At 49.5% G+C, this 22,199-nt stretch overlaps 1 protein-coding gene across 7 annotated transcripts in view; it reads left to right on the top strand.

Moving 5' to 3' along the window:
* TSC1 (TSC complex subunit 1) overlaps positions 1–22,199 on the top strand; it is a 49,593-nt gene that overhangs the window by 14,522 nt on the left and 12,872 nt on the right. For all 7 annotated transcript variants that reach the window (XM_047699428.1, XM_047699433.1, XM_047699432.1 and 4 more), the window contains 13 exons: positions 1,959–2,144; positions 3,304–3,407; positions 4,891–5,043; positions 6,963–7,107; positions 8,826–8,980; positions 9,345–9,418; positions 15,746–15,921; positions 17,253–17,368; positions 17,675–17,786; positions 18,303–18,421; positions 20,228–20,297; positions 20,766–20,870; positions 21,147–21,705. In XM_047699428.1, the coding sequence (XP_047555384.1) occupies positions 2,039–2,144; positions 3,304–3,407; positions 4,891–5,043; positions 6,963–7,107; positions 8,826–8,980; positions 9,345–9,418; positions 15,746–15,921; positions 17,253–17,368; positions 17,675–17,786; positions 18,303–18,421; positions 20,228–20,297; positions 20,766–20,870; positions 21,147–21,705 (1,994 nt within the window). In that variant the 5' untranslated portion in view covers positions 1,959–2,038. The remainder of the gene's footprint in view (positions 1–1,958; positions 2,145–3,303; positions 3,408–4,890; positions 5,044–6,962; positions 7,108–8,825; positions 8,981–9,344; positions 9,419–15,745; positions 15,922–17,252; positions 17,369–17,674; positions 17,787–18,302; positions 18,422–20,227; positions 20,298–20,765; positions 20,871–21,146; positions 21,706–22,199) is intronic.

The raw sequence follows: 22,199 nt of genomic DNA, 5'->3' as shown, positions 1-22,199 counted from the left end.
TGAAATGGACGCCCTTCGTGATTTACCTGTAGGATTTATTATTTTTTTTAAAGATTTTATTTATTTATTTGAGAGAGAGACAGTGAGAGAGAGCATGAGCGAGGAGAAGGTCAGAGGGAGAAGCAGACTCCCCATGGAGCTGGGAGCCCGATGCGGGACTCGATCCCGGGACTCCGGGATCATGACCTGAGCCGAAGGCAGTCGTCCAACCAACTGAGCCACCCAGGCGTCCCTACCTGTAGGATTTATATTCATAGGTGTGAGCCCACAACTACTTACCCATGATTAGCTATCAGAAATGCATGTAGATTCACGGACAGCAAAATCAGTGGCTGTTGCAGGGGGTTGTAATTAAATAAGAGCATAGATAATAGTTAATACTCACCAGTTTCTGGGGCCATTGGTGCTTCAATTTGGCATTCTTGCAGGAGGCGCTTAACTCTTCAGTGGATTTTTTCTTTAGCATGTTTCCTCCCTAGGTGCTTGTTAAAATGCAGGTTCCTAAGCCCCAAGGTCAGTTTGGAATGGGCCAGGACGCTGCATTTCTAAGAGGCACCCCAGGTGGTCTGGGCCCAGCCTGGAGCAGGAGGGCTGCTACTCCAGCCCCTCTGAGCAGCGTGGAGGAAGCCACCTGGCCGCCAAGGACAGACGCGCCCTGGGCCTGGGAGTTGAGCCATCTGAGTGCTGCTTTACCGGGTGACCTGGGCCAAGTTATTTATCCTTTCCGACTCTCCATATTGTCATTTGTAGAAGAGGTTATCTGCTTACCTCACGGAATTGCTTCGAGGATCAAAACCACAAGTTTGCTTGATGTCGAAGGGCTCAGGGCTTTGCAGTCGAGCAGATCTAGGTTCAAATTTCAGTTCTCTGGTTCTGCCTCTTGCTAGCTTTGCAATCCCAGGCAGATGGCTTCGTTTCTCTTTCTCGCCCCATAAAACGGGGACCAAAGAACCAGCCCCGTGATACTGGTGTAAGGACTGGATTCACTGATGTTTGTGAAGGATGTGCAGGTCTATCTCTTAATGATCTTTGGTTGTGCTTGTTTTTGAAAATAGACCTTTAGAGAAAGAAATAATTGTAAATATGGATAGTGACAATTGGAGAATGAGCTGCTTTTTTTGTATAAAGATCAGTCAGCGACTCCACCACCAGCAGGAATGGAGTCTTTGAATGGGACAGGTGCCCCGTTTCGTGCCTCTTGTCTGTGACCAGTGGCATTTGAATGTGACTGATGTCTGGGGCGAGGAGTTTGTGTGAAATGCCGAGATGTGGTCCCCGGTTCAAATGAGGTATCGAATGTAAGGTCTTGTGACCTAACAAGCTCGACCAGCTTCCAGGCATCGATGGGAGTGTCAAGAGGAAAATAGTATGTTTTTAGTTCTTTCTCTGAAAATAGCTCATCTACTTTTTATTTATTTATTTTTTGAAAGATTCATTTATTTGACAGATTAAGAGCACAAGCAGGGGGAGCAGCAGGCAGAGGGAGAGGCAGACTCCCCACTGAGCAGGGAGCCCCAGGCAGGACTTGGTCCCAGGACCCCTGGGATCATGACCTGAGCCGAAGACAGTTCACCACTGAGCCACCCACGTGCCCTCTTCTAGTTTTTAGACTGATGATTTGAGATGGAAACATAGTCTTAGCCAAAACCCAAGGCAGAGTCAGAAGAAGGAATCAAAGTAAGAAACTGTGCTGTGGTCCTGGCATTAAGTTGCCGCGACGGTTCTGACTGGTGGCAGTGTCCCCGTCTCTCTCCGGTGGGTGCATTCCATAGATGTCCTCTTCGCAAGTGTGTCCGATGTAGAATTATGCTCACGCCCTGGCTTCTTTCCTCAGCAGAATTCTGGACGACAGGCTTTTTTCGCTGCATTGAACTCATGCCCTGGTTTGTCTTGCAGGCAATTTTTTATGGGGAGAAATGGGGCCATTTTGTCCCACTGTGTGTCTTCCTTTTTCTCAGTCTGGTAGGGGCGCCAATGAAGAGCCCGCAGAGTCGCTAGTGCACGTCCCGGACCCGGTGCGGCACAGTCGTGTAAGACAATGGCCCAGCAAGCGAATATCGGGGAGCTCCTGTCCATGCTGGACTCCCCCTTGCTGAGTGTGCGCGATGACGTGACAGCTGTCTTTAAAGAGAACCTCAGCTCTGGTAAGCGGGGCCATGCCCGTTCGCGCCCGTCTGCGCATCAGAAGAGACTGACCCGGGGGTGACTACAGTCTCCTGATGTTGGTTTTCATCTTCTATGGAGAGTTTCTAAAACCCTGAGAAAAGAGCAGCTATTGCCGGGTTCACTCTCTGTGTGCTTTAAGCTTTTGATTATGGAAATATTCAAATAGACACACAGACTTATTTATTAAGTAAGAATCACATAATGAACCCACGGCCCAGCTTCACAGTCACTGCCCTCTGTGTCATCTCACCTTCCTTGCTCCCCCACCCAAGTGTTTTCAAGCAAATGCCCTGCGGAAATCACGTATGCGATTTCTGGTGTAAAAATGTGTGACCTCTCTTTAATCAGGGAGGCAGGAATTTCGACAGTACCTTTCTTTGCTTACGGGGTTGACAAAAACCCATTATTGATTACAGAAATGGGTGCTGTTGGCAGGAGACTAACTCAGTATTCAGCCTTTTTGGAGTACCCACCATTCATTAAAAAGCATGTACCGTGTGTCCCACTGACAAGAGTCTGTGTTTCATTATAGCCTTGAGTGAAGTTTAGAGAAAACCAGTAAGTGACTGGTTCAGTGAGTCTTGTAGAGCTGAGCAGTGGGGCCCCAGGTGGTCCACGGGGACACTGAAGAAGGTCAGAGGGGCCCACACGGGAAGTGTCTGCAGCATGTTGTTAAGCGGAAGAAGACACGCGCTCAGCCTGTGTGTTCGTGGGCGTGGGGGCTCTGTGTGCGCATGTGCATGTGTGTGGTTCTCCAGGAAAAGGCTGGAAAGCCCGTGGACCAGACTCAGGGATGTTGGTCTCTGAGGAGTGGGTTGAGAGAGGCCAGTAGCGAGGACTTTCGTCTTCTGTACTTTCACATCATCTGAACCCTTATCCGTGGACATGGTTACCGTCTTATAATCAAAAGATGGCAATCAGTAAGAGAAGACAGCATTTCAGTGCTTTTGTGGATGTTCAGGCAGGTTAATCTGGTATCATCCTATTGTTAAACCTCAGTGGATTGATGGCTACAAATAGAATGTCACGTAACTTTGGGCAGCATTAAGAAACACTTTCTGGATTTCGTGACCGACAGCCATTTGAGGCGAGTTGAGGATATTAAAGGAAATAACTCTTCCCTTTTCCTCTGTTCAGACCGTGGTCCAATGCTTGTCAACACCCTGGTGGATTATTACCTGGAAACGAATTCTCAGCTGGTATTGCACATCCTGACTACCTTGCAAGAGCCTCACGACAAGGTAACCGCTGGACATCAGGGCTGGGCTGCTCAGTCTGGCCCTGGCCCGTGTGACGGCTTCTGTGTGCACCCCCCAGCCCGTGCAGTCTGTCGAGAGCGTGCTCCTTCCGCCTCTCCATGCCACAGACGATCCTGTTCCCAGATTGCAACTGCAGAGAAAAATAATTGGCAGAACCCATGTGTCCTGAGAAGTTTATAAAATAAAACGTATTCCAGAGGTGTTTTAAGCTCTTGCTATTCCAAGAAATCCTATAATTCCATTCCTGTCATTGTACAATGACAGCTTGACCCATAAGGTGCCCATCTTTATTTTTTTTTTTTTTAAGATTTTATTTATTTATTTGACAGATAGAAATCACAAGTAGGCAGAGAGGCAGGCAGAGAGAGAGGAGGAAGCAGGCTCCCCGCGGAGCAGAGAGCCCCATATGGGGCTCGATCCCAGAACCCCGGGATCATGACCCGAGCCGAAGGCAGAGGCTTTAACCCACTGAGCCACCCAGGCGCCCCAAGGTGCCCATCTTTAAATCCATGCTTTGAGTAGGATTTTGGACTTAATCTGTGTGGGAAAATCTGTGGGTCCAGACAGCTAATGGGCCTAATTGTGGAGTCCTGTTGACCAGCACCAGGCTCGTGCAGGGCTCCTTAGTGTTTATTTTTGTTGGTGGAAAATAGCTCACAAAGCATTGCTGTTGCACATTTCGGTGAAGGGTTGAGTTTCTTTCTTTCTTTTTTTTTTTTTGAAAGATTTCTTTATTTGAGAGAGAGAGTTATTGAGGGAACACAAGCAGGGGGAGTGGGAGAGGGAGAAGCAGATGACCCGCCGAGCAGGGAGCCCGATGCAGGATTTGATTCCAGGACCCTGGGATCATGATCTGAGCCAAAGGCAGTTGCCCAACAACTGAGCCACCCAGGAGCCCCACGTGTTGAGTTTCTCTATGCTAGTGGCTTCACCAGGATTTGAAGACCCTGCCGTTGTGTGCTTTTCCAGTATATTTTGTTCTGTTGAATTTTAATTTCTAGACTACCCGGTTTATATTTGGGGCCAAACCGTGTAGACAGAGCTATGGTACCATAAGCAACTGTTTCCAGCCGGATTCCCTCACAGCATCAACAACCTGCCACAGGCTTGGGGCTAGCGCTTATTGGAAGAAGTAGCTTATTTGTACTTTAATAAGGAGTGAGGGAGTCTGGCCCCCCCCAACTTGCACATGTGTATCATGGGATCTTTTTCAGGACTTGCCAGCTTGCTGCCCTCTCTCTGGCAAAACTTAGCGGTGTTTGGTGTGCCACTGTGATTTTTAAAGATCTTTTGTGGCCTTTGCTTCCCATCCGTGGCAACTCAAGGGACTGGCATACGTCACAGCTACCTCTGCCGGTGTCCCCTACTGCGTTCGCATGAGGATTTCCCTCGTTTCCCTTGATTTCTTCCCACCCCCGCCCCGGCCTTACTGAGACCTCTTTCTCCTGTTCTTTTACATGTTTAGCACCTCTTGGACAAAATGAACGAGTGCATGGGCAGAGCCGCCTCTCGGCTGCCCGCGCTGTCGCTGCTGGGGCACGTCATCAGGCTGCAGCCGCCGTGGAAGCACAAATTCTCCCAAGCACCTCTTCTGCCTTCTTTACTCAAATGTCTCAAGGTACGATGTTTGCAAGGGTTTGAATGAAATGCCTTTATGAGTATCGTTTCTGAAACTCGGGGGAACTTTAAAGCGAGTAAGCTAGATTTGAACTTTGAGAGTTTAGAATCAGCGTTTGGCTTTCCTCGACTGGCACATCGTCTAGAGGTGGGGCTCGGTCCGTTCTCCGCGCGCCCTGGTGATGGTGAGCGCCTTTTGTCAAAGCAGATACGGTTCAACGTGACCTTATTCCCACCGTCTTTGACTCCGTCGTCGTCCCGTCTTCCCTCCGTTAAAACATCTGGTTTCTCTTTGGGGGAAGCCTGGATTCTCTTTTAGCTCGGGGAAAAGTGGCTACCAGCTCTCTTTAACCATTTAGGAGCAGGTGCTGGTTGCGGCCATAATTAAGGTTTTGTTCATGCAAGGCCTCCGGGGTCGCAGTCTGCCTTTCGCACTAAATGTAGTGTATTTTTCTACACAGCGAGTCAAAACCTGAATAGAACTTTGGGGTTTTTAGTTTTGACGGTGCCTTGCTGAAATACTCCAGGCTATTAGCTAAATCTCTTGTAATTCCCAGACTCGTTTCCTAGCTATAGACTGAGACAATGGGGCTAATACTCACTGCCTCTTCCTCACAGAGACATGAAAATATCCAGTAGTGTTTGTTCTCGGTGGGCAGCACCTTTGGGTCGTGTGGTAGAGCACCCTGCAAACTGATTTTTGTCTCTGCAGTGGGGTCGCCGTGTCATTCCCCCCGGAGGTGGGAGTCACGTTGCTAGGGCTTCCTAAAAACATGGGACTGAATGTTGACAAAAAACAAGAAAAATTGGAACAACTTAACTTTTTTTTTTAAGTGAGTATGGATTGGTGAGAATATAGCTCCATCTTGAGGCCGCACAGTTCAGTTCAGCTTGTAGAACACTTCCCTTTTCCAAAAGGGTAAGCTTCGGCAGCCCCTCATGGGCTGCTACCCAAGCCATCCGTTAGAGTATTACCATAAGCAAATTAGGGTTAGTGTTTTGTACTGGAACTGGTTATGTGTTCTTGATTCTCCTACCAGTATTTTATGTTCTTCTTACTAGACAGGTGTTGGCCGTGACAAAAGGCGTAGTGCTTAACGTAAAATGAAATCTACTTAAGGCTTTATTTCCAGACTCTTAGATTTCCTTTTCTTTTTTAACAGTAATATGAAGTCTTAGCCTGCATGGTAATCTTCCGATTAATATTTTGTTTCTTAAATCTGAATTCCAGTTACTTGGCCAACATTCATGATTTAATTATGGGTCAGGTGAGCCGCTGTAGCTATGCCGAGTTGATTCATTATCCATTGGGTATTAAATATCTTCAATTAGCTTGAAGTTATATGACTTGATATTTAAACTATAGACACGGTCAGAGGTTTATTTGCTGATCTGTAAATGCTGCTATAAAGGTGAGCAATTAAGGAGACTTGTTAGCGCTATGCTAATTTCTTCTTAAATTATACTTCTGTTGTCATCCTTCAAAAATACTATATTACATACTTGTGTAGTGTTTTTTAAAAGGATTAACAAAAAGTAAGTAAGTAAGTATTTGAAGATTTGGTTGCATGAACGGAACCTGTCGTGTTCCTTTGTTCTGGTGAAGGCAGCTCGTCATGCTTCCGTCCATGTGCTATAGGCAGAGTGTCCCCCGGCTGGAGGACTTGGGCGTCCCCAGGTCAAGGTGAAGTTTGTCTCCCAAATAGGTGTGTTCGGGGACAGCAGAAGTGATCTTGGCAGACTCATTACAGTCGAATCTGATCCATGTCATTCCCCCCAAGACGTGAGGGGTAGGGACATGAGTCTGTGAGGGGACCTATAATTTGTGACCCCTGTGGAATTTAGAGCAGCACCTTGGTGTGCTGATCCTGATGCTGTGCCCGACAGACATCTCTCCCTGCCTGACCTTTCCTTCTGCAGATGGATACCGATGTCATCGTCCTCACAACAGGTGTCTTAGTGCTGATCACCATGCTGCCCATGATCCCACAGTCGGGGAAGCAGCACCTTCATGATTTCTTTGATATTTTCGGCCGTCTTTCGTCGTGGTGCCTGAAGAAACCAGGTAAAGTTGTCCTTACGTACCTGTCGTTCCCTGCCAAGTGAATGCTTTCACTCGTGATCGACAGGTCATGAGCTGTAAAGGAAGGCGTGTAGAATTTCGTGGCTGGAGTGGGTGGTGGTCACCAGTGGCTGAGGAGTACCTTGGGTGTGTGCCTGCTCACCATAGGCACAAAGAAGTCTGGCTGTTGGACACCTTCCTCATTCTGTTGGCTTAAGAGCATTAGTTGTCAGAGAAACTGGTAGGATGTAAAACCTTCTAATTGTTGGTAAACTTCCATCTCTCAAAATACCTTCAGTCCGGGTCACAGCAGTACAAGACTAGGCTTGTGGCACCTTTTTTGTCTTACTCTGCTGGTCTGTTGTGACAGAAGACAAACCTCGGGTTCTGAGAAACCTGTCTCTTGCATGTGAAGGAGGGAAGATGTGGTGGGTCCTGATCGGTGTCCTTGTTTTGAACGTGGTGGGATTTTCCCCCATCCTGGCAGGGAGTCAGGCTCTGTCAGATGATTCCACAGCTATAAGCACGTGATACTTGGAATCTTTCGGTAAGCCCAGCACGAGCTGTTCATGTCAGAAAGATGAAGTGTGTAAGTCATGTCACACCAGATATGTGGCTTCCTGTACAGGATTAAATAATAAGTGCAAGACCCAGGTGATGCTGGTTACTGAGGACGCTCTTGGGGGCAGAGGAGTGTCTGTGCATTATTGTGGAAGAGCCGTGCGGATCCTGTGGACTCGGGCTTCTCCGTGGGGTCCGGGTGAGGCGCGATGGACAAAGTGTTGGGTTTCTCCCACTCTCAGCGCCTTAAGCTAGTTTCTGGATAACAGTTTTTTCACTCCTTAGTTACAAATCTGCAGAGCTAAGACTACAGCCTGATTTCAAAAGGATCTCTCTCATATGTTCTGCCAGTGTTTGAATGCTCGTCCTGCACCAAGCACTGTGCTAGGCACTAAGGGTGCAGAGGTGAGTAAGACAGGGCTGTTCAAGAAGCTCAAGAAATTCATGCTGAATACGAGTGGAGAAGTATTGTTACAGACTTGTGGGGGGGGGCCCTGGCTGACTCAGTTGGTTGAGTCCCAACTGTAGGGTAGAGACCCTTGACCTCAGGGTCATGAGTTTGTGCCCCGTGTGTGGCATAGAGTTTACTTAAAATAATAATAATAATAAAAAACAACAAGAACAGGGGCGCCTGGGTGGCTCAGTGGGTTAAAGCCGCTGCCTTTGGCTCAGGTCATGGTCCCGGGGTCCTGGGATCGAGCCCCGCGTCGGGCTCTCTGCTCACCAGGGAGCCTGCTTCCTCCTCTCTCTCTCTGCCTGCCTCTCTGCCTACTTGTGATCTCTGTCTGTAAAATGAATAAATAAAAAAATCTTTAAAAAAAAACAACAACAACAAGAACAGATTTTAGGGCGAGTGATTATCATGAGAAAGTTAGGTCAGCATTGTGAGAGGGTTGGGGGAAGACTGGAGAGGAGCTTTACATCTGTCGGAGGCTTTATGGGTCATTCTAAGTAGATCGGCATTTATCCAAAGGCCGTAGGGAGCCCCTGATAGATTTTAAATAGGGGCGTTTGGTGTGTTCAGATTTGCATTTTAGAGAAACATTCTTCGTTATCTGCAGAGCGAGGTGTGGGCAACCAACTGCCCGTCATGCTGGTGGCCGCATGCTCACCTTTGCTTGTGTCTGGCTGAGTCTCCTGTCCGTGATTTCCTCTTTCAGGCCACGTGACAGAGATCTATCTTGTCCATCTCCACGCCAGTGTTTATGCTCTCTTTCATCGCCTCTATGGAATGTACCCCTGCAACTTTGTCTCCTTTCTACGCTCTCACTACAGTATGAAGGAGAACTTGGACACTTTCGAAGAAGTGGTCAGGGTGAGTGATGGCTGCTCATTGGAGAGCCGCGTGCTGTGTGCACGCTCTGCAGCTGGGAACTGTGCATTCAGTAGGGGACAGATTTTGAAAAGTAGTTCGTCTCTGCCCCCAGCCCCAGCCCTAGGCAACCACTGATCTCCTTTCTGCCTCTGTAGACTTGCCTCCCTGACGAGCGTTTCCCAGATGGGGGATCACGTAGTACGTGGTCTTCTGGGACTGATTTCATTCACTTGGCAGAATGTTTCAGGGGTCATCATGCTGTAGCAGGTGTCAGGACTCCTTTTTATTGTCAACTAATACTCTCTTGTGGGGAGATGCCACAGAAATTTAGCCTTTTATAATTTGTCAACCCCTACTCTTCTAGCCAATGATGGAGCACGTGCGAATTCACCCGGAATTAGTGACTGGATCCAAGGACCACGAACTGGACCCTCGAAGGTACAGAAATGAGGCTGGCAACTCAGAATTTCACAGTGTCTCTTGACAGATTAGTCATGTGATCAAGGCGATGTCCCTACTGTGGGGTTATTTGGGAATACAGGTTCTTCTACGTAGAGAGTCACTGTTCTGACGGACTCGTGCTGCTTGAACTTCGTGCTTGTCGGAAACACACTCCTCACGTACAGAGTTAACAGCTCCTGCCAGGGAGCGGAGGCCGTTACAGGGCAGACACGTGGCCCGCGGAGCCCCCGGAAGCCTATGGGCTCGGTGGTAGCCGTGACTGCGAGGAAGGCCGAGCGGCGTGTGGCTGGAAATGGCGTGTGGGAAGCGCGGGTGTCGAGGGGACCCTCCAGGGGACCCCGAGAAGTCTCCAGGTTTATTCCCCGGGGGAAGAGCAGCTGCGAGACTTCCCAGAGACTTCCCACTCGAGGATGCTCCAGGAGGATGCAGGGGTGGGGCGGGCAGAGCTGAGCGGGGAGTGAAGTTTCCTGCACGGAGCGCCGAGAGGCCCGGCTCCCTCCTCCCCGTTCTCCGGCTGGCAGCCAGGCAGATGCTCCCGCTGGCAGAAGATGGAATGCTTTTTGGGGAAGCCAGTCCATAGATAACTGACATTTGGGGATCTCCCACTGAAAAAGCTGGTTCACTGCCTGATCTCACCTCACAAGCCCTCCCTCTGCCACACGGAGCCGCAGTTGGCGCGAAACAGCTTCGTGTGAGAGAGACGGGCACGGGGACAGGTATACGTGCTGTGCCCGTAAAGTGCAGCAAGGTCGTGGGAGTCCCTGCGCCCACAGCCCACAGCCAGTTTCTTCTTGTTCTTGCCCCCATCTTTCTCCCTGTTCCCTGCCCCACTTCAGAGAAACGCCAGGTCTTGCTTTTATGTTAATCGTTCTTTCTTTTACCCTGTGTATTGTTGTGCTTTTGGAAAGTGAATTGGGAAGCCGAGCCAGGCTAAGGAAAGGGGCGGTCCTGTCACTATCAGATGAGGGTTCCTGGGAGGCGAGGGGAAGACTCTGGTGTTCGTGTCCCCGTCTGGCTTCCCTTCATTGAGAATTTGCAGGGGCCCCGGGCGGGGTGCGTCAGTGGGCCAGGTCATGCATGGGGGAGACCTGAGACACAGTGCTCCCCCAAGTCAGAGCATCTGGCAGGGCCCGCAGCGAGGTCTGCTCCTGGATGTGCTGCTGAAACGTGGCAGAGGACGACGACTGCTCGTGTGCTGCCTCTCGGCTCCCGGTGACCCGCTTCCAGGAGCAGGGCAGGGCAGGGTCCGTCTGCGCCGCGGATCCAGGCAGGGAAGGGAGAGCAGGGCCTTCGTCAGTGCTCACTCAGGACAGACTGAGCAGAGACGATGCATCGGGCTGGGGTCACCTGCACACTGCGTTCCTCCATTAAGACAGTGCGGGGACGAGGGTGATGGCCCGCCACCTGTCTGTTTGCCGCCTGTGAGATCTGTGCCTCATGCAGGACCTCCCATCCCCGGTGTCTCCTGCCTCTTTTCTGGGTTTGCTCTTGTCTTCGGGGAGTGTACCTTCCAGCAGCTCTCAGAGAAAGGAGGCAGCCATGTGGCTGGGTACAGACTTCCGGGCCCCTCATCCTGCAGCCTGAAGGCTTTATTCAAACACCACGTCTTGCTGCCAGCACTGCTGCTGTGACCCCGGGCTCTTCTCCTTTCTCATGGCTGTGTTGGCCGTGTTGGCTGTGTTTTTCTCTGTGGGAGCCAGTAGAGCCCTTCCTGTGTTCTTCTCATGTTCCGACATTGCCTTGTCAGAACCTTTCTCCTTCTTTAATCTGGAAACTCTTTCCTTCAGGTTCTAGGAAAGTTTCTCTAATTAGCTCATGCTTAATTTCCTTCCTTCCGTTAGGTCTGTCTTTCTGCAGCTGCTCGTATGTAGATCGGGGCCTCCTAGAGTGTCCTCTACTTTTCTTTGCTCTCCTGTTTTTTCTCTCTGCTCTTTTGTTCTTTCTGAAGGTTTCCTCATCTTTAGCTTCTAATCCTTTTGTAAGTTTCCTTCCTCGTGCCTTGTTCTGGGCATCTAAGACCTTTCATGGGTCTCTGAGTGCTCCTCTTCATAGCTGCCTGTCTTAGGTTTCATGGATGCGCACATCTTCGAGAATCTGGGAGTTGTTTGTTCCCCGTGTAATCCATACACTGTCGTTCTTTTGAAGTCTTTGAGGTTTTCCGCAAAGATCTGGTAATCTGCGGGTGTCTGGGTAGGGAGACCAAAGAGCTGTCCACAGGGTGGGACTTGTCACCTCTAAGCTTTCCGTGTGCGTGTGCATGTGCGTGTGCGTGTGCGTGTGTGTGTGTATGTATCTGGCTGCCGCTGGAGGGAAGAGCCTGGTGGTGAGAGAGGTTAGTGGTCTTGGCATTCAGAATGGACATGGCTCACTTCAATGCCGTCAACTATTTCTGGAATAGCTCAGTCCTGAAAATCTGTTTTACTCTCTTCAGAGAATAGCCCAGATTTCTGCTGCCCAGGACTGTAGAGGTGGGGAAGGGATCTCGGGACCCTGACCCTCAAATAGTTCTCTCCCTGTCTTCCCCAGGCTGGCTGTCCTCATCTACCGTCTCCTCCTACCATCTACTGCTTATCTCCCGTGCCAGAAGTACTTGACGTGTAGACATTTTTTTAGCTTTTTAAGGATCCTGCGGTGTGAGTCAGGTTGACTTTTAGGTTTGAAACAATGGGAGCTTAGGGTTCTGCTTCCTTGGATGTGCTACATAGGTTGCCTCTGGCCCATCTGCTTTCCAGCTTCAGGAGCCTGTAGTGCTGCTTTGTCTTCCCCCTTTCTCCTCCTTCCCATAGGTTTATATTTAAAAACAACCGAATCTAAACTGTAGACTTGGTGGGTTGGGGAGGTTATATAATTGGATGCATATATTCAGTCTGTGATGCTAACTTGGAAGGTTCCAGGCCAGCCTAGAGAGCCTCGCTTCCGGTGGTAGGCAGGGGTCATCTGGCTTTCGAGGAAAGCTCTATCACAAAAGACAAGAGACCAACATAGGGGCGCCTGGGTGGCTCAGTCAGTTAAGCACTTGCCTTTGGCTCAGGTCATGATCCCAGGGTCCTGGGATTGAGTCCCTCCTTGGGCTCCCTGCCTAGCAGGGAATCTGCTCTTCCCTCTGCCCTTCCCAGCTGCTTGTGCTCTCTCTCTCTCTCAAATAAATAAAATCTTTAAAAAATGAGAGAGAGAGAGAGACACCAACATAAAGAGGAGGAAAGGGAGCTAGAAAGAAACATAATACAGAGAGAGGAGGAAAGTATCTGAGTAGCCACTGAGATGGGGCATTTGAGCACACGCAGAGGTCAGAATGCCATGGAGGGAAACATTCAGAGACAGAGAACCCTTGAAAATGCAAAATGAGGGCTAGAGTCAAGACTTCAACAAAAGAACTAGAAGGTAAAGTTAAGACTACCTCAGAAAGAATCAGTGGATAGAGATGAGTATTCTGAGCAGAGAACTAAGAAACTTAAAATAATCAGTCCAAGAAGCCAACATTGAAGAAAAAAGAGCTTTAGAGGGGAGAAAACTTTTGTGAAAACATAATAGAAGAAAATTTCCAATACAAGTATGAAAAATACAAAGAAATATAGCAATCAGGATATTGAAGGACACACCTTTCCTGATTGAAGGGGCTTACCTAGCACCCAGCTTCCGTCACATTTACCTCCCATAGACCCCCTTCTCAGCTAATGACTAGGACATGTGTTCTATCAGAATGCGAGTAGAATCCGGTGAGACTGAACCCAGGAAGCAAGGGGGACCTGACTTTGGATCGTGGTCACGGGAAGTCTTTGGGTAACACTGCATAGCAGCCCTCAGAACAAACCAGTCTCAGCAGAGTGGGAGAGAGAGGCCTCCAGAAGGGAGCTAGTGCGGCGGGAGGGCAGGAGGAGGATAATTCCAGTAGCTTATTTGCACATCATTACGTAAAAATTTTATCAGACTTTGTTTCAGAGCCGTTGAGTCCGGTTAGGAAGAATTACAATAGAAACAGAGAGGACTGAGGACAAGAAACAGAAAAATCCAAACTCCAGGACAAACTAAATCTAACAGAAAAGGAAATCTTGTAGTACACTCTAATCACTGAAAACTAATTTTGAAGAAAACGAAACTATGATACACGTCTGCTGAGAGCAGGGAGGAGGGAGAAGGATATTCGGAAGTCGTCTACGTCCTCGCTGGCCATAGTAGAAGTCTGCAGATGATGGGTACAATCTGTATACAGGAAATTCAGAGCGTAGAGCGTATTCTTTCAAAATAATATGCAGGCAGGGCACCGGTTCCGCCGACAGACCAGAAGCAGCTGCCAAAGTGGTTGAGGGGAAGGACATGGGAGGGACCTTTTAACTGACTCTTTAAACAACCCTATTTCATTAAATGCAAGATGGCCACGGAGCCCTTCTATTTTGGGTTCGTCTGAGAAAGAAAAAAATGCCACAAAAACTAACAGATAACTAATTAGATATGACTTCCCAGTTTCAGAGACATTAAATGTGAAAAATCCTTTTAAGAACCAAGGAAATAGCGTAAGTCCGATTAAATCAAGACATGTAAATGTATATTCTACTGTGTTGTGAGTCCACTGGATTCTCCAAAAGCGAGGCTCCTGTGTGTACGTAAGCGTCCTGACCCTTGCTGGCCCCTCACCCCTCGCCCCTGGTGCTGGGAGTACCTGGGGAGGCTACTGCCCTTAGCACGCAGGAACCCTGGGCAGTGAGCACCCGTTCAGACCTCAGGGGCGGTGCTGATGTGAAAGGCTTTCCCCCTAGGGATGCTGCCCGTGCCCTGGGGACTCTCTGGTTCTGTATTTGGTATCCCATCGTCACCATCTCAGATTGAGTGGTGCGTTTTCTAGAGCAATTGTATGGAAGCATGTTTTGTTGGGGTAAACCCGTGGCGTGCCCTTAGTGCAGGGCTGATTTTTCTGTGAAATTTGGAACATGAAAATGAGAGTCTTGCTGGATTCCTGCTTCCTTGGATAACTGGATAGCGAAATTACGCCATCTGAAAGTTTATACTGGAGCAGGTACCTGGTGTATTCATTATTAGGGCTTTGTAGACCATTTGGCAAATACTGGAGAGGTAAGAAAGGAAAAGGACATCGCCCATGACTTTCAGTTCTTTTAATTTGAACACTTGGTGTCCTCATCTCTCTCTCTTTGTGGGCGTATCTCTGAGTAGTTTTGAATCTTTATTCATTGGAGCTCACTACCCTGAATGTCTTAAACCACTGAGTCTTGTAAACATAAGTTTTAAAATCAGCTTTAGGGGGTGCCTGGGTGGCTCTGTTGCTAAGTACCTGCCTTCAGCTCAGGTCATGATCCCAGGGTACTGGGATCGAGTTCTGCATTGGGCTCCCTGCTCGGCGGGAAGCCTGCTTCTCCCTCTCCTGCTGCCCCTGCTTGTCTTCCCTCTCTTGCCGTGTCTCTCTCTGTCAACTAAATAAATAAAATCTTTAAAAATAAATAAAATAAAATCAACTTTAGGGAAGTATAGTTGACATACAATAAGATTCATCAGTTCAGTTTTGACAAACGTCACACTCACGGTAAAGAATATGTCATATGCCCACAAGGTTCCTCCGTGTCCTTTGTGGTCAGTCTCCTTCCTGACACTTGGTAGCCAGTGACCTGCTGAGAGCATGCTTTTTAGGATGGTGTAATAATTTTTCTTCTATAGAATATATCCCCTTGGTGTGATTTTGGGTTATTTCTTTTCTTTTTCCTGTGACGAGCTGTGCTGAGTATGGTTGTGTATCTTGCCGTATGTTGATTTCCACAGGCTTAAATCCTAGAAGTGGAACTGTGGGTCATACAACAGGAATCTGGCTGATTTTAAAAAATGTCCTTGTGGGCTTTCTCGAGGTTTGAGTCTTTCTGCGCCGTATTGCTGGTCTAGAGATGGAGTAGGACCCCCTCGGCTCTGACAGGAGACCTTAAGTCCCACTGCAGCCACCCTGCAGTTTCCAGGCCTCCCTGGACCTTTGATGACCTTCGGTCTGGGGGAGAAGCTACCCCGGTGACCGGCATAGCTTGCGCTCTCTTTGGAGGCGCTGCCCAGTTGTTTGTTGACATTTTCGCTTCAGATGAGATTCTGATAACCTCATGTGCCCAGTTTAAACAGGGAAGGTGGAGGTTTAGAGAATGGATGCCTGATTCTTAATACACCGCACGGTGTAATGCTTGGGCTGGTGGGGTTCTGCCTTGTCCGTCGCTAATCCTCGTTCTGTGCCTGGCCTTGCGTTTGCGTTCTTGAGAGTTGGGTGTTTGATTAAATGGATTACAGCTTGCCTTTCTTAACTGTCGTTGCCTCTTCTAGGTGGAAGAGATTAGAAACACACGATGTTGTAATAGAGTGTGCCAAAATCTCTCTGGACCCCGCAGAAGCCTCGTACGAAGACGGCGACTCCGTGTCCCCGCAGGTGTCCGCGCGCTTTCCTCATCGTGCGGCCGATGTGGCTGCCAGCCCTTACGTCGACACGCAGAATAGCTGTGGTAAGAGTGACCTCGGCTTCGTCTCTGGAAAGCATGGCTCATTACGTCCACTTAATTTTTCTTTTCCTGGGGTGAGACTCACTGCAGCATCTAGGAACTGTTTCCCAGATGCTGTAAATTAAAATAAGCCTCCAGTTTCTCCTGACTAACCCCTCTTTCAAGTTTAAATTGGAGCCCCACATCTTTGGCCTCCTACCCCATGGTGCGCCAGTGGACCAGGGGTGGGTCTTGAACACAGAACGAGGAGTGTGGACCTGAGGGTTCGCCTTCCTGGCTTCACCCCATTGGGGGTCTTTGTTTCAGACGCTGGCAGTGAGGCTCCCGGGCTGCTGCACTCACGGACACAGTTTGAGTGCATCTGGACAGTTGAGAATTGGTTTCTAGAAAAGCCTGGCTTATCTGTAGGTACTACCCATTAGAGGTGTCATCCAGGCTGTGCTTTTTCAAGTTACCCTGAAGCTTAACTTGACATCAGACCTTCCTGAACTTGGGGAGCCTGGATGGCTCTGTTGGTCGAGTGTCCGACTTGATTTCGGCTCAGGTCATGATCCCAGGGTCCTGGGGTTGAGCCATGAGTTGGGGACGCACTCTGGGGGGAGTCTGCTTGACATTCTTTCCCTCTTCCTCTCCCTCCTTCTCCCCCCTCCCTGCTCGCTCTCGCTCAAATAATCTTTTAATAATCAAATTTTAATAAATAATCTTCTTTTGGGAAAGATTTTATTTATTTATTTGACAGAGATCACATGTAGGCAGAGAGGCAGGCAGAGAGAGAGGGGAAGCAGGCTCCCCGCTGAGCAGAGAGCCTGATGCGGGGCTTGATCCCAGGACCCTGAGACCATGTCCTGAGCCGAAAGCAGAGGCTTTAACCCACTGAGCCACCCAAGCGCCCCTAAATAATCTTTTCAAAAGATTTCATTTGTTGGACACAGAGTGAACGACAGAGAGACAGAGAGCAAGCATAAGCAGGGGGAGTGGCAGGTAGGGGGAGAAGCAGGCTCCCCGCTGAGCAAGGAGGCCGATATGGGGCTTGATCCCACAACCCTGGGATCATGACCTGAGCCGAAGACAGACGCTTAACCGACTGAGCCGCCCAGGCACCCCAAATAAAGAAAATCTTAAAAACAAAACAAAAGAACAACTTTACTGAACTATTTCCGAAGAGCACTTAAAGAGGCATTTAGGTGTTACTTTGTCCCTAAGACGTCAGGAGTCCCCTCAGTTATTTAAAAAATATGAACATTATCATATGGCTTGGGGGCCATTTTTTTTTTTCCCCCAGAATAATCTAAAATCGCACACTAATCTCACATGCTCTTTCCCTTTCATTTTAGGGAGTGCTACCTCGACCCCGTATTCCAGCTCTCGGCTGACGTTGTTAAATACGCCCGGGCAGCCACCTCAGACTCTGAGTCCCCCATCGGCACGGCTGTTGCCTGAGCCGCCACAAGTATGGTGTGAAAGAGTGTGCCTGCTTGCTTCTCTGCGTGCTGGCGAAGCGGACCATTGGGGTCGGGAGTTAGCATATGGGCGGGAAGATCTCACCCTGCTCATTTTAGGAGTTATTTTTAAGGATACGTGGTATTAGGAAAGGTGGTTACTGTTGCCACTTGGGTTTCTCTTGGAGTCTAGATTTACAAAATGCATCATAATAAAGTTTTAATAAGATGTGTTTTTCTGTCCGGTCATGAGTATAAGCTTTAGGGATGCTTTGGTGTTCCTTTCTCACTGCTGACCTGCCTCATTAACTCCCCAGGCTGCTCTCTGGAGCCCATCTACGGTTTGTGGTATGACCACTCCTCCAACGTCTCCTGGAAATGTCCCACCTGAGCTGTCACACCCTTACAGTAAAGTCTTTGGTACAACTGGTATGTACGTCTGAGGTGGGATTCGGTGGGTCGGTTTGGGCCTGCTGTGTGTGACAAGGGACTGTCTCTTAATCCAGCAGTGAGTTTGGGGCTGCTTACAGCAGTCAGCCTGTGGTTGACAGTTCATACAAAACTTGGGGTTTTTCAGAACCTAGAAAGTGAACCAAAAAAAAAAAAAAAAAGATGACTCAAGCCGCCTAGAAAGTTCACTCTAGCGGCTTTCTTTTTTTAAGATTTTTTATTTATTTATTTGACAGAGAAAGATCACAAGTAGCCAGAGAGGCAGGCAGAGAGAGAGAGAGAGGGAAGCAGGCTCCCTGCTGAGCAGAGAGCCCGACGCGGGACTCGATCTCAGGACCCTGAGATCATGACCTGAGCCGAAGGCAGTGGCTTAACCCACTGAGCCACCCAGGCGCCCTCTAGCGGCTTTCTTCATTGTCCCAGGCGGGTTGAAAAGGTTCAGAGTTTTCTAATAGGCTTGGTGATGGTGTATATGTTGTCCTTGCCTGTGAGCAGGTGGAAAAGGAACCCCTCTGGGAACCCCAGCAACGTCTCCCCCTCCTGCCCCGCTCTGCCACTCGGACGACTACGTGCCCATTTCCCTGCGGCCGGCCACAGCCACGCCCCCCAAGAAGGTACGTGCCGGCGTGTCTGCGCTCCCTCTGCCCCAGCTCGGTGACCCACGTGCGGCCTCCCTTTGGGCATGAAGCTCGTTATGTCAGATGGAATTTGGACCGGGTATGTGGTGGGTTTGGATCAGGGCAACTGAATATAGACTCGCCAGCAGCTCTCAGAGTGTTATCTGCTTACCCTGGAGCTCCAGAAGCCTCTCGGGGGACCCAGGAGCTCGACTGCTTTCATAGTAATACTAACCTGCCCTTTCCCCTCTTGACCACATTGGCATTTGCACTCGTGGTACAGAATGATGCGGGGGAGAAGGGCCGGCCCCCAGCGCAGATCAGGGCTGGCACCAAACTGTCTGGTGCACGCCGCCTTCTGTCACGTGTGTCTTCGGTTTGAAAGAACAAAAGATAAAAAAACCAAAATGCCAGTGCCTTAAGAGTGTTCATGGAAAGGAGTAAGAAGGATTTATTTTAGTATATTGTGACCCTTGAGGACATACCTACTTAATATTCTTTGAGAGAAAATAGGGGATCCATCACAGACCCTGGTGCCATGACGTGAGTTGACGGCTAGACCAGCTGCATTTCTCGGGGAGCGCCAGTGTGATGAGAAGGGACAGCCGACCAATGGCCGATGCTTGTTTAGACCTGGGCATGGGACAGGCTGCTGCTTACGTGACCAGCTGTCACTTCAAAATAAACAGTGGACAGGCTTTGCTGCTGGTGGCAAAATTCAGTTTTCAGGTAAAATTAGAGTACAAAAAACCTGATCTCTGTCGCCGTGAGCTTGATGGTATCCCCGAGACTTTTGTGAAGAGATTGAAAAGTTCTAGGGAGCCTGATGAATAATCAAGTTTTTGATGTCATGTGGTGAATATTTCCACACTGGGAAGCCCAACGGGGCGAGTCAGGATCTTCTAAGTGTCTGGTTGTGCGATGGTCCAGAGCCGCTGTAGGCAAAAGTGTAGAGCCCAGAGTGCCCCCGCAGTCTCGAACACAGCATGAAAGGTGGTGTGGCCTGCTTTCAGATTCCACGCGGTAACCCCTGAGAAATGACTCCTTGTCAAGTCATCAAAGGTTAAGTCTTTTTATAACTACTTAACACTGGGGCTTAGAAGTTCCTTCGCATGCTTTAGCCAGAATAACATAGTGCAGCAGCTTGAGCGCAGAGGCTGGTCTGAGCTTCCGGCTTCCTTCCACTCAGCCAGACACGGAAGAGGGAGCACGAAGGCAGAAGAGGTTCACTCATCTCACTGACTTTATGTGTATTGTTTTGGAAACTGTAGTTATTTTTCGTAAGAATTTGTATCATTTATGTTTACATATAATGGATTTGTTATTGTTATTATTATTTTTTAAAGATTTTATTTATTTATTTGAGAGAGACAATGAGAGAGAGCCTGAGAGGCGAGAAGGTCAGAGGGAGAAGCAGACCCCCGTGGAGCTGGGAGCCTGATGTGGGACTTGATCCCGGGACTCTGGGTTCGTGACTTGAGCCAAAGGCAGTTGCTTAACCAACTGAGCCACCCAGGCGCCCTGGATTTATTTTTTTTAAGTGAAGTAGTAAACATTTTTAAAATGTTTGTTTTGATTTCTAGTGTAGTAACTGTACTAGAACCACATAAATCAAAGCTCATGGGACTCCTGGTTTTTAAGACTATGAAGGTACTTGAGACCAAACAGTGCTTAAACCACTGAGCCAAATGTTAAACTCTTTTATAAAGTGTTAAAGTTTAGATTTTTAGGATATGTCTCTTACACAAGAGAATACGTACACAATTTTCTGCCTTATGACATAAATGGTACCTATCTTTTCAGGAAGAGAAAACAGATTCAGCAAGGCCCTGTCTACATAGACAGCACCATCTCCCGAATGACAGAGGATTAGGTAAAGTCTCTGGGTAACCCTAGACCTTGCTTGTCTCTTCTTGGGTTATGTGTGCAAACAAGGAAATTCGGGAACACCACAAACTGACGAAGGCCAGAGAGAGTGAGGCGTAATTAATTCTAAAAACCAACCTAATAATAACATCAAAAAAAGCCTTTAAGTTATTGCCGTGAAGTACCTGTTATGTGCATTTTGAGCTGGTCAGGTTGTGGTGTTTAGCTGATCGCTCAGATGTTGAGAATGGAGGATTTTATTTTCTGTGGGGTTATGTTTTTCAATACCTTTAATTAGACTCCCTGTGGTAGCCTCGTGTTCTGGGGCTGCTCCGGGGGGGCGCTGGTTCTAGCCTCCTCGCCTCACACGGCAGGAAGAACGCTTACGGACGCCATCCACGCAGGGCGAGCGCTTTCACAGTTGGGGGGTTACCCATGTAGTTCTTTGACGTGAGCTGTTTTCATTTCTCCTTAGAAGAGCTACCTGGCAGCAAAGGTTCTGTCACTCTAAGTGACCTTCCAGGGTTTTTGGGAGACCTCGCCTCCGAAGAGGACAGCATCGAAAAAGCTAAAGAAGAAGGTAGTGTGTGGGGTTCTGGGCTCGTACAAGATTACTGCGAGATGGTAAAACTCTCATGGCGCCCTGAAACCGGGGCTGAGTGTCAACTCTCCCAGGCTTGCTTGGTTTTTCTTCTCTCAGGGGAAGGATGTGGGAGGTGTATTCTGGGTCCTATGCCAGGGAAAGGGGTGGCCCTTTAAGTGTCGCACCGCGTGGCAGCACACAGCCCTGCACGGCCTGGCCTCACCCAGGTGGCCCGTTTACAGTGCTGGCTCTTGTCTCCCTCCCTCCTCTCAGCGGCGATCTCTAAAGAACTGTCCGAGATCACGACGGCCGAGACCGAGCCCCTGGTTCCTCGAGGAGGCTTTGACTCTCCCTTCTACCAGGACAATCTCCCGGGCTGTCCTCGCAAGAACCATTCGGCCACCTCTGGCGCTCAGGGCGCCAGTGTGAACCCTGAGCCTTTAAACTCCTCCCTGGACAAGCTTGGGCCTGACACACCAAAGCAAGCCTTTACTCCCATAGACCCGCCCTGCGGAGGCACCGCCGAGAGCCCTGCCGGGCACAGGGAGCGCCAGACTTCGCTGGAGACCAGCATCCTCACTCCCAGCCCTTGTAAAATTCCGCCTCAGAGGGGAGTGGGGTTTGGAAGTGGGCAGCCTCCCCCTTACGATCATCTTTTTGAGGTGGCATTGCCAAAGACCGCCCATCATTTTGTCAGCAAGAAGACCAAGGAACTGTTAAAGAAAGCAAAAGGAAACGCAGAGGAAGATTATCCGCCCTCGACCTCCCCCGCGGAAGTCCTGGACAGGCTGGTCCAGCAGGGAGCGGATGCACACAGCAAGGAGCTGAGCAAGTAAGGCCCCGCCGCGGCGTCCCTTCCCTCTCCGTGCCCGTGGCAGGAGGCTCGGCGAGAGCAGGAGGGGAGTGGGACTCGTGCTCCGTGCTCATGGCGGCGGCCGGCTGCCCTCTGTCCTTCCAGCCCATGCCTTTGCCTGTGTGCGGCCGCCAGCCCCAGGGGGGCTGTCCTGCAAGGGCACTTGAGTGAGCTCACCCAGGGGCTGCCCTGTGGGGCTGTGTGCTCTGAGAACGTGGGGGGGTCTGGTATCCAGGTGACCTAGGAATCCCTGTCCCGGTGTGTCCTCCTCTGGCCGTAGGTAATGTGGCTCCTCTGATGGAAAGCAAGTCAGTGGTTTCAGGGCGACCCCTCCCGCACGCCCGTGCTCGCACACAGGCTAGTCTCCGAGAGAGGCCTGAGCCACTGTCCCCATCCTTCCTCTACAGCCCTTTTCAACGGTTATCAAGGAGGGGGGCGAGGGAATCACCAGTTCCAGGGTTCGCGTCCTTGGC

This window comes from Lutra lutra, chromosome 13, assembly GCF_902655055.1.
Source record: "Lutra lutra chromosome 13, mLutLut1.2, whole genome shotgun sequence".
Classification (NCBI taxonomy): domain Eukaryota; kingdom Metazoa; phylum Chordata; class Mammalia; order Carnivora; family Mustelidae; genus Lutra; species Lutra lutra.
Note: the sequence above shows the minus strand (reverse complement) of the source record. Positions and strands in the feature narration are given on the sequence as shown.